Below are 17,198 nucleotides of genomic sequence, written 5' to 3' on the forward strand. Positions count from 1 at the left end.
TCCTCTCCTCTCCTCTCCTCTCCTCTCCTCTCCTCTCCTCTCCTCTCCTCTTCTCTCCTCTTCTCTCCTCTCCTCTTCTCTTCTCTTCTCACCTTTGCTAGTATCAATTCCAAGGCAGAACAATAAGGGCTAGGCAACTGGGATTAAATGGGATTAAATGTCCAGTTACATAGCTAGGAAGTGACTGAGGCCAGAGGTCCAGGGCTCTATCCACTGAGCCACTTGGCTGCTCCTCTGTCTTAGTATCAATTCCAAAGCCAAAGAGTGGCACGGGTTAGGCAAACAGGGTTGTGACTTGTCCAGGGTCATACTACTAGGAAGTATCTGAGGCCACATTTGAACCCTAGGTCTGACTACCTATTGCACTACCTAGCTGCCCCTTAATATACCCATTTTACAGATGAGGAAACAGACTTAGTGTCATGAAAGTAACTGCCCAGATTGTATGGTTCTGGCTTAGTGACAGAACCAGAATTAGAGTTGGCTCCTAATTCCAGTCCTCTTTCCTATATACTGCGAGATCCTAAGTATCCTCAGAATTGGCATATTTAAGTGAGAGGTCAAGGTTTATTATTCCCATTTCAGAGATGGGGAAAACCAAGGCCTGGAGAGACTAGACTTATGAACAACTGGCAAAGTTGACCCTGGGACCCAGGACTCCCAGTGGCAGGAGCCTAACTTTTGACCCTGAAGCCGGTGCTTTCCCACTGGTCATCTCCTTCCAACTGAGCCATATTTGGTTAAGAGACGAGGCTGAGGTCAGTCCCCTTCCTCGCAGGATGTCTGATATTGGCCTGAGTTCCCTTCTTGATGTTGCTCCCAGTCTGTCCCTGGGGACCAAATGAAGGCAATTCTGGCTCTCCTTGGGGTAGCAATTCTCCTGTCCCCTCCTAGTCTTCTCCTCTCCAGGCCAGGTGTCCCTGGTTTCTTTAGGTGCTCCTCCTCCAGCCTGGCCTCCGGGTCTTTACCACCCCCTTGGCCCTCCTCCCCGATGGCTGCCATGTCCAGGGTCTATCCATGGCTCCTCTCCTGGGGGCCATGGTGGCCACAGTGACCATGGCCGCACTGGTAGCTGGGAAGCCTGGCTATGGGGCTCTGGGCCCATCCATTATCCTCCTGTGCTCTAGGAAACTCACTCCGACAATGCCGTCATTCTTGTTCGGTCATGTCCAGCTCCCTGGGACGCTGTTTGGGGTTTTCTGGGCAAAAGATAACCAACGTGGCTGGAGAAGGAAATGGCACATAGTTTCCACGTGTGTCTCACTCTTCATGACCCCATTTGGAGTCATGATACTGACAAAAACACTTTGCCATTTCCTTCTTCAGCCCTTTTGCCAGATGGGGAAACTGAGGCAAACAGGGTAAAGTGACTTGCCCAGAGTCACTCAGCTAGTAAGTATCTGAGGCTGGATTGGAGCTCAAGTCTCTTTGATTCTAGGCCTGGCCATCTAACTGCACCCCACCCCTCCATTTAGAGAATCAATTGGAGAAAATTTTGTAGGAAAACTGCCAACTTGTGAATGCCGTATTCAAATGAAATCGTAAGTCTAGTCCAGAGATGGCATGCAGAGTGCTCTCTGTGGGCATGCAGCTGCCTCTCCCCCAACTCCCCCAGTTCTTTACTAGAAAGGCAGAGGGACTTGGGCGGAGCTGCTCCCCTCCCCCTCTCCACTGGGTCAGACCACATTTTTTCACATCCCCCACCCTCTGCCCAGCAGCCAAAGGGAGCGCTTCCTCCCTCTCCTGTGTGGGGTAAGGGGGGGGCACGGCACGCAGTCTCTGTGGGGAGAGGCCTGGCACTCTGTCTTTAAAAGGTTCGCCATCACTGGTCTAGTCTAATTCCTTAAATTAAATTAAAACGAAAAGAATAGTATACTTTCTGGGTGTTTGAACTGTAGCCGGATGATACTAACTTCTGTTCTCTGTTTGTTTCCCAAGAGGTGGTTCTGCAGCCTGCTCCAGCCCTGACCTGGAGGACTGTGGGGGGGATTCTGGACTTCTATGTCTTCTTGGGGCCGGATCCAAGCTCTGTGGTGCAGCAGTACCAACAGGTCATAGGTGAGTCTCCCCGCTTGCCTCTCCTCCGGTCTCCCTTTGGCTCCCGTCTTCAGGGTCACCTTTTCCTAAAAGTTTTCCCGGAGCGTCCTTGGCGGCCGCCCTCGGTCCCATCCATCACGACGCAGTCACCCTCGTCAGGTTCTCTCCTCGTCATCCCTGCCGCCAGCCAGACCGTTGTGATCACTCACTCGCTTGCTCGCTCTCCCCTGGCCCTGTCAAGGTGGTTGTGGCTGTAGAAATGCCAAGCTGGCTGGGAGCCATCCTGAAGACAAGAGGAACGAGAAGGGAAAGGAGGCAATTCAGTTATCTTTCAGGAAATAAGTGGATTACAGACCAGTTTACAAGCTGTGGCTGGAAAGAAGCTAGCAGGGCTCTAAGGACAGAGGGCTATTTGGCCCATTGATTGGGGCTGCACAGTACCCTGGAGCATAGGGTAAACTTTCCCAAATAATTAAGAAGTTAGAGCATCCTGAAAGGAAATCTGGTGTTTGCTCAGTGACCTAGATGCTTTTTTTTTTTTTTTAAATCCTTACCTTCTGTCTTAGAATCAGTACTGTATATTGGTTTCTAGGCAGAAGAATGATGGGGATTAAGTGACTTGCCCAGGGTCACACAGCTAGGGAGTGTCTGAGGCCAGATTTAAACCCAGGACCTCCTATCTTTAGGCCTGGTCCTCAATCCGCTGAGCCACCCAGCTGCCCCTTGAAATCTCCCAATGTCAGGGAGCAGCAATGGCCCTAGAAAGGCAATATATTTAACCAGGGACTCCACCCTTGTCTTATAAGCTCAATATGGACTCACTGAAGGTCAGCCATGTGGGAAAAGACAATTGATTATATAAGTGAAAGATTCAGGCAAACAATTCCCTTTTCCCTGCATGGCTGACCTTCAATGAGTTTAGCTTCCCTCCCTTTTTCTTTTCCTTTTTTTCCCCTTCAAAATCCTCACTTTCTGTCTCAGAAACAATTCAAGGATTGATTCCAAGGCAGAAGAGTGGTAAGAGCTAGGCAATGGGGGCTGCGTGACTTGCCTGCATTGATGAGACTAGATTTGAACTTAGGACCTCCCATCTCCAGGCCTGACTTATCTATCCGTACAGCTACCAAACTGCTCCCTTAACTTTATTTCTAATACTTTTAATAACTTTAATTTCTCATATTAGAAGTAATTATTTCTAATGTTCTAATGCTTTCTAATTCTCTATTCTATTTTCTCTAGAAAATTCCATATTCTAAATTCTAATAATTCCTAATACAGATTTCTAATATGAACACGTTATATTTAAATTTTGTATTTGTTATTCTAAAACTCTTATTTTCTTCCTTAGAATCAATACTGTGTATCAGTTCCAAGGCAGAAGAATGCTAAGGGCTAGGCCGTGGCAGTTATGATACTTGCCCCTGGGTCTCCCAGCTAGGAAGTTTCTCTTTCTTTTTCTTTTCTAATACAGACCACTTCATGAATTTGTGCATCATCCTTGTGCAGAGGCCATGCTAATTCTTTCTGTATTGTTCCAATTTTAGCATAGAATATGGTGCCAAAGGGAGCACCTCCCACCCTGTTTCTTGAGGGCAGCTAGAGGATGAGCTGGCTATCCCTTCAAGTAGTATTTCAGCAGTGCACGACAGCTGGCAGACTGGCATCTTTGGCTCGTATTTTCTCTGTGGAGGACAAACCCCAGGCATGGGCATGAGGAGTCTGGAAAGCATGTCCTTGGATGATCCTACATGAAAATGTTCTCCCAGCTTCCCTCTGCCCAACGTGGGCTTTTGCCCATAGAGGGATATGAGAAAATGAGGAATCATTCCGTCATTCATCTAGTCAACAAACATTTATGAGAATGTTATACTAGATGTTGAAGGAACTGCAAAGTTTAGTTAATCAAAATCGATTTTTTTCTCTCTCCTTCCTTTCTCCCCACAGGGAAAACAATGCAATGACTTTAATAAATAGGTATAGTCAAGCAAAACAAATTTCTGCACTGGCTTTTATATATATATATATTTACATTTTATATATTTACCATTTTTATATAGTTTAATAGATAATACTTATATATTATATATTTAATGTAAGTATATTTATTTAAAGCCCTTACCTTCTGTCTTAGAATCAATACTGTGTATTGGTTCCTAGGTAGAAGAATAGTAAGCGCTTAGACAGTGGGGGTTAAATGACTCACCCAGAGTCACACAGCTAGGTAGTATCTGCCTCTCTCTGCCCCCATATATATGGGAGCATATATATATATATATATATGTATATATATGTATATTTACATATATATATATACACACATATATATGGGGCAGCTGGATGGCTCAGGGGATAGAGCCAGCTTGGTGTTGGCAGGACCTGGGTTCAAATCTGGTCTTATATACTTCCTAGCTGTGTCACCCTGGGGAAGTCACTTAACCTCTATTGACTAACTCTTCCCACTTTTCTGCCTTGGAATCTAGATTTAATATTGCTTTTAAGATGGAAGGTAGGAGTTATTATTTTTTTTTTAAACCTAATTTTGTGCCCTGATCCTATTATCTCTTTGTCAGGAGGTGGGCAGCATGGTCATTGCATTGATCAGAGTTCTTTAACAAGTTTTTTTTTGCCTCTGGCCTTTCTTCCCTCCTAGCTACTCTTCATACCATGCAGCTAGAATAATCTTCATTATGCATCTAACTGTTCACAGCATTTCTCTTCTCAAAAACCTGCTGAGGCTCACTAGTGCATGCAGTTAAGTTTGAGTTCCTTTGCCTGGCTTTCAGGACCCTCCTCGCTTTGGTGCCACTATATCTTTCCCATCTTATCTCACAGTACTGCTCTCCATGTGGTCTCAGACCATACCACTACGCCCTCCCTTCCCCTCTGAACTTTTGCCCCTTCTTTGCGCCCAGCTGACTTCCTAGCCATCCTTGAAAGCCCATCTCAGATCCTTCCTCCTCCATGAAGCCTTCCTCAGGGCTTCCCCTCCTTTTTTCCTCTTCCTCCCACCCTGACAAGTAATGAGCTTTACTCACTGCCTTCACTTAGCTCTTTGCTTTATAGCTCTCTGACATGGGATGGGTTGGGATGAGACTGGAGCTGTGATTTCACTATGATGGCTCTCTTGTGCCAGTGCATCAGACATTGAGAAGTGAAGTAACTTGTCGAGAGAGACACAGCCAGTATGAGGCAGGGATGGCACTTATACCAGGTCTTTCTGCCACCAAGGTCAAGAGCTCTGCCCAATGGGATCTGGCAGAGCAGGTGTAATCCTTCTTCCACATTGCCATACCTGAGGATAGCTCTCACATTCTGAAAGTTTTTTCTTGTCCAGGTAAAACATCTCAAGTTCCTCCAACAACTCATTCTACATCATCCTTACTGACCAGGATGTTTTGTGAGATTATCACCCTCCTTCTGGACACTACACCGCTCCTGATGCAGCTTAAATCCAAGTTCTTGTTTTATATTGTTTCATTTTGGGCTCCTATGTAGCACTATTGACTCATATTGATTTTGCATTTCATTAAATCCCCAGATCTTTTCCAATCAAATATTTTGTCTAACTCTAAGCTATCTTCCACTTATGTATGCTCTTCTGCCTTAGAGCTTAGTATCAATTCTAAGACAGAAGATAAGGGTTTTTTTAAAAAAGAAAGAAAGAAAGAAAGAAAGAAAGATGATGGTAGAAAAATGGTCTGAAAGCGTGACAGAGAACAACTAGCCCCATGAATTAGGAGGAGCAAATTAGGAAGAGAGTTCCAAGAGCCAGAGGACCCTCAGGTTTGAGTGAAAGCAAGGAAGTAGAAGAAACATTGCTTGAAAAGCTCAAGAATATAAGAGAATTTGTTGAGAAGGAACTCCTAAGATTATGGTGTAACAATCTATGAAGTGGGTAAACTAGAATAGATAAAATAGATAAAGTAGATAAAATAGAAGAGGAGTGGCCTGGAGATTAGGGTGGTGATTGTTAGTGGTGATTAGAAGAGGAAGGAAAGTTGAAAAGCAGATAGTACCTTCACGCTGTCTGGAGGTGGTGAGACTGAATGATGAAGATCAGAGAGTTAGTAGAGTGTGAGGCAGTTTGGTGTAGGATCATAGATTTAAAGCTGGAAGCTCATCTAGCCCGGCTCCCTAATTTTAGAGTTGAGATATTGAGACCCAGAGACATTAAAATGACTTGTCCAAGATCAAATAGCCAGAATTTGAATCTCGGTCTTATGACTTCAAATGTCTGTATCAAGTTGTCTCCCTTAGCAAGATCCATAAACAGAATTTAACTTTTGAATAGGATGCTTGCTGAATGAATGTCCCCAGGAATTTGAAAGAGAATTTGGAACATTGGTATTCTGGATTGTTCCCCAGAGAAGTCTTGTCTCAGGGGTGCTGTTAACTGCTTTCTTTTTATTGTAAGAACGAGTCTTCCCATCCCCAGGAGGGAAGGTAGGAACGCTGGAACTCAGGTGGTTTATTAGATGAGAAGATCCATTTGATCTCTGAAGCCTCCTTGGATATCTGCTCCTATTTCCCAGGACCATTTGTTTGTTTATATCAGTGGTTCCCAAACTTTTTTGGCCTACCGCCCCCTTTCCAGAAAAAATATTACTTCGTGCTCCCTGTCACATACTATCACCACCCCCTTACAGTTATTCACCGACCCCATATGCACCTGTGGCCATCACCGCCCACCTGGATTGCTGCAGCACCCACCAGGGGGTGGTGGCACCCACTTTGGGAATCACTGGTTTATAGCATCACATTTTCCCTAACTCCCAAAGTCAGGAAAGATTAGCTGATTTTTGAACTTCTTTGACTTCTCCTCCCTGCCCCTAGGAACCTCATCATTGGGAAATCTCATGATCTTTAAAGATTCAATCAGCCTTGGTACTCACATATGACTCATCAGCACCTTTTGGAGGGCAGAACCATAAACTTTTTGTTGTTGTTGTTGTTGTTAATTTTAAACCCTTACCTTCATCTTAGAATCAGTACTAAGTATTGGCTCCAAGACAGAAGTACAGGAAGGGCTAGGCAATGGGGGTGAAGTGACTTGCCCAGGGTCACCCAGCCAGGAAGTGTCTAAATCCAGATTTGAACCCAGGACCTCCAGATTCTGGGATTGGCACTCTATCCACTGTGCTACCTAGCTGCCCTCATTCAATATATTCTTAGAGCATTCAGCTTTATTTTTGCATTGTTGTTATTCTTTCAGTCATTCTAGATATTGGATATAGTTTTCCTGATTTTACTTACTTTACTTCATGAGTTCACAGAAATCTTCCTGTGCTTCTCCAGATTCATCATAGTCATTCCTTAGAGCACATCAGTTTTCAGTTTTCCATTCTCTTCCTGTACTATGATTTATTTAGTCAGTTTCCAGGTGATGGATATCTAATTTGCTTCCAATTCTTTGCTTTCACAAAAAGTGATGATAGAAACATAGTGGTGCAGGCAGAGGACTGATCATCTCTTTAAATTTTAATCTGCCCCTTTTACTCAGGAACAATGGGGTCTCATTTCCTTCCTGTCCCATCAGGAGTGCTTCTAGTTGGGATGCTCACCCTCCTGACAAGGTGTCATCATTTCAGGCTTCCCGAGCATGCCGCCTTTCTGGGGCCTTGGCTTCCATCTCTGCCGCTGGGGTTATGGTAGCAGTAACGAGACGTGGCAGACAGTGAAGAACATGAGGAACTATCTCATCCCACAGGTAAGGTCAACCCGTGAAGTGGTTCCGTTTCATGGGACCCATTAATCTGGACTCCTCTGGCTTATCTCCTTGTAATTCAGAGCCAGAAGGAGTGGGAAAATGGTAGGGAAAAACTGTAGGACAGCCAAGTAGGAAACAGAGCAAAGCAGACAGTCTCATAAAGTATCAGTTTCCTTATCTTCAAATGATGCAGTTGCCTGAGTTGAATTCAAGGGATCCTTTCAGTTCTACCATGCTGCGATTGTAAAGGTTCTTTAAATCCTGACCTCCCATTTGGGTTTGGAGGTTGCATTCTAGCCCTGCTCCCTGTGTGTCTTTGGATAAGTCATTTATCCTTTTACATCATTTGTGAAGTGGGCTAGTCTGGTGGACTTCTAAGATCCCTGCCAGATCTAAACTTAGGATCTCTCATGGCTCCAAAAAGATTCCTGGTATTCTGTGAGAGTACTCCACTCTCCCTTTGTCATTTAGTTATTTCAATTGTGTCTCATTCTTCAGGACCCCATTTGAGGTTTTCTTGGCATAGATACTGGAGTGTTTTGCATTTCCTTCTCTAGCCCATTTGTCTCAATTTCCTCATCTGTTACAGAAAAGTAAAGTGGAGGTCTTAAGACCTCATCTGACCATGTATGCCATCCAAATGAGAAATTTGATTTTACTCTTGAATTACTGCCTGCCTCACTCCCCACATCTTTGGGTATTTAATTTTCACAGCAATGGTTAATTATCCTTTCAATATTTTCTTTACTTTTGATATGATTGCAATGAGATTTTTGGTTAATGAGATTTCTAGAAACCTGTCTGGTTCACAGACTAGTGGTATAGATGGATCCAAACCAAGAAAAAGCTGTAAAGAAATGAGTGCTTTATGTTATGTACAGTGTATAAATTTAAGTCTTTTGAAAGTTCCAGTACTTGAAGTAACTGATACTGAGATTTTCCCTGACTTCTAATGAGTATTAAAACAAGCTGAAATGTGTATTTTTTTACAGAGTGGTGCTTTATAATTTTGTGAAAAAATTGAAATATGATTTTAAAAAATATGACAACTTTTAAAGGTGGCAACTGAGGCTAACAGGGTTAAGTGACTTATCCAAGATCACCTAGCTAGGAAGTATTTGAGTCGAGATTTGAACTCATAAAGTTGAGTCTTTCTGACTCCTCTGTGCCTCTTAACTGCCTAGCTCTAACTATATGTCTTACTTCTCTGAAATAGTTTTTTTTTCTATAGCCCTCAGTTTTCTCAACTGGAAAATGATGGGGCTAGTTTTGTTGGTTTCTAGGATCCCTGCCTCTTCTAAACCTTTGATCTCCAATGACTCCAAAAACATTTCTGGTCTCTGGTGCAATTCCCCTACTGTCTTTCTAGCCCTGGATGTACGTCTCATTTCTTTGTAGTACGTTTTTCTGCATTAGTGATGGTGAATAGAAGGCAGAATTTCTTCCTTGACTCGAATGAAGACAAATTTGGTTGCTTTCTCAGGAGATCATTCAGCTCTCTCCACCAAGAAAGCTGGAAGCCTCGTGGGTATAGATCTAGAGCACAAACTGGGCTAAAACCCGTATTGGAAGGTTGAGAAATTGGTCTCAAAGTCCAAGGAAAGAGATGAAGGTAGAGAAATGGAATCAGGAAGAAAGGAAGGGAGGAAATGAGTAGCAAATATAAGCTCACCACTGAGCCAGAAGAGGACAAATAGGCATCTAAACTAGAATTAGGCAGGGTTCTCTATATACAACACTTCTGAAGGTAAGAAAGAATGAGGAGAAGAATCCAGAAATAACAGTCCTAACATGAAAAGTCATAATATTTCAGTTTGACAAATGCCTGAGAATTAAGTCATTGCTCTCCTGGGTCTGTGACCTTAGCCAAGTCTAGTAGCATCTCTAACTCTCATGTCTCCATCTGTAAGATGGAGATTTCTAAAGTGTGATGTGCTAAAGGATGGCCAAAGTGGAGCGAACATTGAGGTCATGAGATATAAGGCAGCAGAGAAGCTGAGACCAGGGTGTTAGGGGCATTGCAAAACCTTATGGATGAATCCTACCAATTTAGCTAATCTGGCATATAAACAATAGAGGTGAGTGAGTGTGTCTGTGTATTTTTTAATATATCTAATATATATATATATGGGTCACAGCTCTCCATAGGGTTTTCTTGGCAAAGATACTGGAGTGGTTTGCTGTTTTCTTCTCCAGTGGAGCCAATGGATCTTTTTGTCATGCCTTCGGAGGGCAAGTGACTTGCCCAGGGTCACCCAACTAGAAAGTGCCTGAGGCCACATTTGAACCCAGGAGTTCCTCTCTCTAGGCTTGGCTCTCAATCTACTGAGCCATTTAGCTGCTTTCTAGGCATACAGAAGTTAAGTGACTTGCCCAAGGTCACAGGCTAGGAAGTGTTGGAAGCAGGATTTGAACTAAGGTCTTCCTGACTCCAGGTCCAATGCTCTTAACCACTGAATCAATTTTATTCTTTCTTCTAATTTGGGATTGGCTTTGATCCATGATCTGACATGTCAGTGGTCATAGATAGTTGATTTGGAAAAGATTCCCACCTCACTAACCTGTCATTTCCAGTCTATTAAAATATAACAAACTTCTATTTTTGGTGATGTTCTTTGACACTCAAAGTTTTCATTAACTCTTAGTTGCCTGCTTGAAGAAAGTATTCGTTATAGATAAGTGTGGGATTCCTATATTTTTCATTTTATCTTTATTTTATTCCAATAACAAAGTTACCCATAAGTTTTCCAGAGTTATATGATTCATGTTGTCTCCCTCCCCCTTTTTCTCCCCCCCTCCCAGAGTTGACAAACTGTTCCACTGGGTTATATATGTATTATCATTCAAAACATATTTCCCTATTATTCATTTTTGTAAGATAGTAATCTTATAAAACCATTTCCCATTGATGGAAATACATTTTGTTTCTGATTCTTTGCAACCTAAAAAAAACCTGCTATAAATATTTTTCTACATATGTGTCCTTTTCTTCTCTTTTTCATCTCTTTGAGGGGATCGACCCATTAGCAGTATTGCTGAGTCAAAGGGTATGCATTGCTTTTTGGGCATAGTTTAATTGCTTTTTGGGCATAGTTCCACCCTGCTTTCCAGAATGCTTGGACAAGTTCATAGCTCCACCAACACTGAATTAAAGAACCTGTTTTACCACAGTCCTTCCAGCATTTGTCATTTTCCTTTTCTGTCACCTTACCCAATATAAGGAATGTAAGGTGATAATTGAGAATTGCCAATAAATATAAGCTGACAACTCAGAATTATCTTAATTTGAATTTCTCTAATTATTAGTGGTTTAGAGTTTTTTCCCCCTAATATGGTTATTGAAAGCTTGGATTTCTTCTTTGAAAACTGCCTATTCGTGTCTTTTGACCAGGTCTGTTGATTTTAGTGGGAAGGCTTTATGGTAATCTTTTTTAAAAAAATATTTATTTATTAACATTTATTAATATTCATTTTTTAGAAAAGTTAACATGGTTACATGATTCATGCTCCTACTTTCCCCTTCACCCCTCGCCCTCCCCCCACCCCTGGCCAATGTGCATTTCCACTGGTTTTAACATGTATCATTGATCAAGACCTATTTCCAAATTGTTGATCATTGCACTTAATGGTAATCTTTGCAGAATTTTTCTGCTTCTTTATCCCTAGTGGCAGATGTATGACCTCAACTAAATCACTTTAGCACCCTGGCCTTAATTTCCTCAACTATAAAATCAAGGGCCTGGATTAAATCCTTCTGAGTCTCTCGTAGTTCTAGGTCAGTAATCCAATAATCCTGTATAAGTTCATAAGGTGTAGTTATCTTCATGGGATGCTGTGACTTTGGTTTTTGTCTTGGCAAATGCTTATCATGAGCAAAGAAGTACAGGATGACCAAGAGTTCCATGAAATGCTATTTCTTGTTGTTTTAGGGGGTCTGATAAAAGCAATTTTCCCACATTCAGTGTTCTCTGTTTTCTTCTTCAAGGAGAACCTGTGAGCCACATTGAGCTACAACTTCCTTTTGTCTTCTGGTTTTAATTATAATCAGAAAACTAGGATTGGTATGATCCAGTTCTTCTAACAGTATGTACCTTCTTTGGCTATGGGCAAAGATCTCATATTTAGAGAGCCAGCAGTTAAAGTCATTGTTTATAGATAGTCTATTGAAGAGATGTAAGAAGATATTATACCCTGGTAGTGGTGGGAGGTCCACAAATATTGTGTTACATATATTTTCAGACTTTTTAATGTATTGATCACTTATGCTAATTTTTCCCTTCTCTCTTTCATCTTTAAAAATACTATTATGTGGGATGGCTCCCAAGGAAAAGGGAGAGAGATGCTAAAGGAAATTATGATGCTGTAAAAACAAAAATATCAGGAGCAGCTTGGTGGTTCAATGGATAGAAAGACAGGGCTAGAGATGGGAGTCTTGGGTTCAAATTTGACCTCAGATACTTCCTAGCTTTGTGACCCTGGGCAAGTCACTTAATCCCCATTGCCTAGTCAGTACCCCTCTTCTGCCTTGGAACCAATACTTAGTATTGATTCTAAGATGGAAGGTAAGAGTTTTAAAAAATTACCTTAAAAATGCAAAAATATTAATAAACCATTAAAAAAAACAGACTTTATCTAAAACCTGTGTGAATCTTGATCCCCTGGACCTATTTCCAAACTTCTTCCATCATCTGTTAAAATATGGAAGGAGGCTCCAAAGAGCTTAAATAATTTTTTTCTTTGTTTTATGGGTTGCTATGGCCAAAGAATTCATCATAAAATTGCAGACCTGGTGATGCCCCCCTGTGGACTTAACTAGGCTGGGCCTGGGCAAGCAGAGCCAATGGGTAGCTTTCTGGATTCTTCATAGCTGGCTTTGGCTTTGTCAGTAGCAGTAACCTCAGCTCTCTAACATACTTGTCAAAACAGCTAGAAATAAGAAAAATTTGTAAACTTCTTTGTTTCTGACTCTGCATTGTAGGCCATTTTACAATCTATATCCTAAAAATGTATTTCTTCAAGAAAGAACAATGTACCTAGAATTAGAATTAGAAAACTAAAGCAACATCCCATTGCTCACATGTATTTATTTTTAATCCTATTTGCAGTAACACTTACTCAAAATAACCTCCTTTTGCAAGTTTTGTAAATAGACCCACATCTTAACAAACATAACAACTGACCTAAAAGATTTAGAAAATTTGAGATCCTACTAGACTTGGTTGATTGGGTAGAAAAAAATGCAAACTTAAAGGTTCTCTTCGATTTAAAGTGGTTTCATTCAATTAGGATCATATAGGACTTCCTTAAAAGACATAGCAATTGAAATAACTTTATTTGATGCTTCTCTGGGCTCCGGTGGAGAAGAAAACAAGAAGGCAAAAGGATTTGCCACTATCATGAAGAATGTTTATCCTATAAAGAGGCCAAATGGAAAAGGGATTCCTTATAAATCAGCGATGCTTAACCTGTTTTAGGTCATTCACTCCTCTGGATGCCCTCTCAGAATTTTTTTTAAACTCATAGTAGAAGGAAATACTAAATTTCATATGAAGATTTTTTTAAACCCTTAACTTCTGTGTATTGGCTCATAGGTGGAAGAGTGGTAAGGGTGGGCAATGGGGGTAAAGTGACTTGCCCAGGGTCACAGAGTTGGGAAGTGTCTGAGGCCGGATTCGAACCTAGGCCCGACTCTCAATCCACTGAGCTACCCAGCTGCCCCCTGCTAAATTTCAGCTAGAAGTTTGTGGAAATAAAGATGTATTTTCCTCATCCAATTTCATAGACCCCCAGAAATGTTTTCCTTGAGAGTCCATGACCCCAGGTTAAGAATTCTTGTGTAGAGATGATAAGGTTCTCCAGTGGGGATCCATTATATGCCTATGTTTGTGGATAACAATGCATTTATTGCATCAAACTTCATATCATTGCAGAGTCTTCTCCATGAGGTCTGTAATACCTCAGCTACCCACAAAGAAAGAGCCAAGTGGATGAAGAGCCCTACTATCTAGATTCTAAAGTGCCATTGGTTGTACTCTCCATAGAGTTATCCATAAGACAGGTGCTGCCATAGTGCATAGAGTGCTGAGCCTGGAGTCAGAAAAGACTCATCTTCCTGACTTTAAAACTGACCTCAGACATTTAGTAGCTGTGTGACCCTGGGAAAGTCACTTTACCCTGTTTTTTCATTATCTGTCACATGAGCTGGAGAAGGAAATGGCAAACCACTCCAGTATCTTTGCCGAGGAAAACTCTAAATAGGTCACAAAGAGTTGGACACAAAGGAAAAACAAATGACATTTTGCGTGTTCCTCATCCATCATTTTCCAGTTCTGCAAAGAAGAGAGGTCTCTTTTTCTCCTCCTCTCTTCTCTTCTGATTTCTATAATTGTGTATTGTTCCGTTTTTGTTGCAATTAGGTATGCTGCAGCAAGCTCCAGGGAGGAGAGATTACTGTTAAAATTTTAGTGTGACCATCTACACCTCCCAAATCAGGGCTTCATTTGTTGTTTCATGGGTTATCTAAGAAAGTGATGGAGAAAATGTTAATAATGCAAATTACACTTAACTGGGTGTGTGGTGCTGCCAGTTGTTAAATAGTTATGCACACCCCATGGTGGTGGTTGTAATTGATCTTTCCATTTAGGTTGTTTTTTTTAAAACCCTTATTTTTTCTTAGAATCGATACAAGTAATAATTCCAAGGCAGAAGAGCAATAAAGGGCTAGGCAGTTGGGGTTAAGAGACTTGCCCAGGGTTGCACCACTAGGAAGCATCTGAGGTCAGATTTGAACCTAGGACTTCTTCCCATCTCCAGGCCTGGCTCTCTAGCCACTGAGCCACCTAGCTGCCCCTCCATTTAGTTTTGTGTATATATATATATATATATATTTTTTTTTTTTAAACCCTTCACTTCTGTGTATTAGTTCCTTGGTGGAAGAGTGGTAAGGGTAGGCAATGGGGGTCAAGTGACTTGCCCAAGGTCACACAGCTGGGAAGTGTCTGAGTCCAGATTTGAACCTAGGACCCATTTAGTTTTTAAATCTCTTCACAAGCTACCTCCAGCTACCTTTTTTAAAAATTAATTTATTGCATTTAGAATATTTTCCCATGGTTACATGATTCATGTTCTTTCCTCTACCCAAAACCGACCTCACCCCCTGTAGCCGACATGCAATTCCAGTAGGTTTTAAATGTATCATTGATCAAGACCTAATTCCATTTCATTGATAGTTGGATTAGTTGTCCTTTAGTGTCTACATCCCCCAAAATATCCCCATCAGCCCATGTGTTCAAGCAGTTATTTTTCTTCTGTGTTTCTGCTCCCACAGTTCTTTCTCTGAATGTGGATAGCTTTCTTCCCAATCTTATGAACCATCACTCCCCTTCCTATACCCTGTAGACCAGCTACTCTGCTCTTCTTATGGCTTCTCATATAACATTAGGTCTCTTGTCTCTGTGTCTTTTGCTCTGGCTCACTCTGGTGCCCAGAATGCACTTACCTCCCTTCTACCACTTAGAATTCCTTGTTTCCTTCAAAATTCTGTGCAAACAACATTTTCTGCATGATGCATTTCATTTTCCCAGTTGCCAATGCTCCCCCTCAAAAATTTCACTTCTATTTTTTATTTTGTATAAACATTTATGAACATGTCTTCCAGGAACTATTCAGTCTTCTTTTTGCCTCCTTAGTGCCCACTGAGTGATAATGTATAGTAAAGGCTCAATAAATGTTTCTTGATTGTTGGAAGAAAAGTCTTTTCTGAACATGAGGGACTTCTCTGTAATAGCACTGACAGGATGAGAACAGGAAACAGGTTGGTCCTGTTTGGCTTGATTAAAGAGCAATATATGAGAGAAAGGTGGGCAGGCAGGATAGAGGAAGATTGAAGTGGGTCTTGGGAGCCAAGATCAGGAGTTTGTTTTCAATAAAAAATGGGAAGCCACAAAAGGATTTTGAGAAGAAAAGCAACATAATCACAACAGAACATTAAGAAGATTATTGGCGATGGGAGAGGGGTGGGAGCAAGGGAGGGAAAGAACATGAATCATGTAACCATGGAAAAATTCTCTTAATTAATCAATTAAATAAAATTCAAAAACAAAAATAAATAAATAAATGAAAGAAGATTATTATTGAGTTGCTTCAGTCCTGTCTGACTCTTCATAACTCTACTTAGTGTTTTCTTGGCAAAGATACTGGAGTGGTTTGCCATTTCCTTCTCCAGCTCATTTGACAGATGAGGAAATTGAGACCAACAGGGTTAAGTGACTTGCTCAGTCACCCAACTAGTAAGTATCTGAGGCCAGATTTGAGCTCAGGAAGACTTCAGGCCCCAAACTCTGTCCCCTGCACCATCTAGGTGCCTCATAATAATACATCCCTTATAGTTTTTGTTGTTTCAATTGTGTCTAAATCTTTAGGACTCCATTCAGGGTTTTCTTGGCAAAGATATTGGAATAGTTTGCCATTTCCTTCTCTAGCTCATTGTACAGATGAAGAAACTGAGGCCAACAGGGTGAAGTGACTGGCCCAGGGTCACCCAGCAAGTAGGTGTCTCAGGCCAGTTATGCATTCTGACTCTACCCCTGGTGCTCTGCCTGCTTTGCCTCATAACAGCCAGGAGGGAGGTTACTCAGACAGTATAGTGAAGACGACCAGATTGAAGTGAGAGAGTACAGACAAGAGACCATTTACAAGACTGTCAAAATCTTCTGAGCCAGCAGAGTTGAGAAGCCCAAACTAGCCTAGTTAGATGCAGAGAGGAGGGATCAGATCCAGGAGACCTTAGGAGGGATACAGGACAGGAACTGGCAGCTAACTGACCTGTGGAGGGTGAGGAAAAGGGAAAGCTGGGAGGGAGTTCCAGAGTGATGAGCCTGGGTGACTGGGGGTCATAGAAACAGAGACACTTGGGAGCAGTAAAGAGCAAGAAGGTCTAGAAGCCCTTTTTTTTTATTTGAAAAATTTTAATCAATTGATTTAGAATATTTTTCCATGGTTACATGATTCATGTTCTTTCCCTCCCCTCCTCTCACCACCCTCCCATAGCCAATGTGCAATTCCACTGGGTTTTACATGTGTCACTGATGAAGATCTATTTCCATATTATTAGTATTTGCACTAGGGTGATCGTTTAGAGTCTACATCCCCAATCATATGCCCATTGAACCATGTGATCAAGCAGTTGTTTTCTACTCCCACAGTTCTTTCTTTGGATGCGGATAGCATTCTTTCTCATAAGTCCCTCAGAATTGTCCTGGGTCATTGCATTGCTGCTAGTAGAGAAGTCCATTACATTCAATTGTGCCACAGGGTATCTGTCTCTTTGTATAATGTTCTCCTGGTTCTGCTGCTTTCACTCTGCATCAATTCCTGGAAGTCTTTTCAGTTCACCTAGAATTCCTCCAGTTCTTTATTCCTTTGAGCACAATAGTATTCCATCACCATCAGATAC

The 17,198-nt window shown here is 41.7% G+C and overlaps 1 protein-coding gene and 1 non-coding gene across 2 annotated transcripts in view; one reads left to right on the plus strand and one right to left on the minus strand.

The window, feature by feature from the left end:
- Nucleotides 1-17,198, plus strand: part of LOC123249753 (lysosomal alpha-glucosidase-like) — a 69,787-nt gene that overhangs the window by 29,766 nt on the left and 22,823 nt on the right. Inside the window, exons 6-7 of the mRNA XM_044678882.1 lie at nucleotides 1,939-2,058; nucleotides 7,626-7,744. Of these exons, the coding sequence (XP_044534817.1) occupies nucleotides 1,939-2,058; nucleotides 7,626-7,744 (239 nt within the window). The remainder of the gene's footprint in view (nucleotides 1-1,938; nucleotides 2,059-7,625; nucleotides 7,745-17,198) is intronic.
- LOC123232720 lies at nucleotides 3,499-3,609 on the minus strand. Its single transcript, XR_006505241.1, has one exon. It is a non-coding gene; the product is annotated as a U6 spliceosomal RNA (small nuclear RNA).

This window comes from Gracilinanus agilis, chromosome 1 (genome assembly GCF_016433145.1).
Source record: "Gracilinanus agilis isolate LMUSP501 chromosome 1, AgileGrace, whole genome shotgun sequence".
Classification (NCBI taxonomy): Eukaryota; Metazoa; Chordata; class Mammalia; order Didelphimorphia; family Didelphidae; genus Gracilinanus; species Gracilinanus agilis.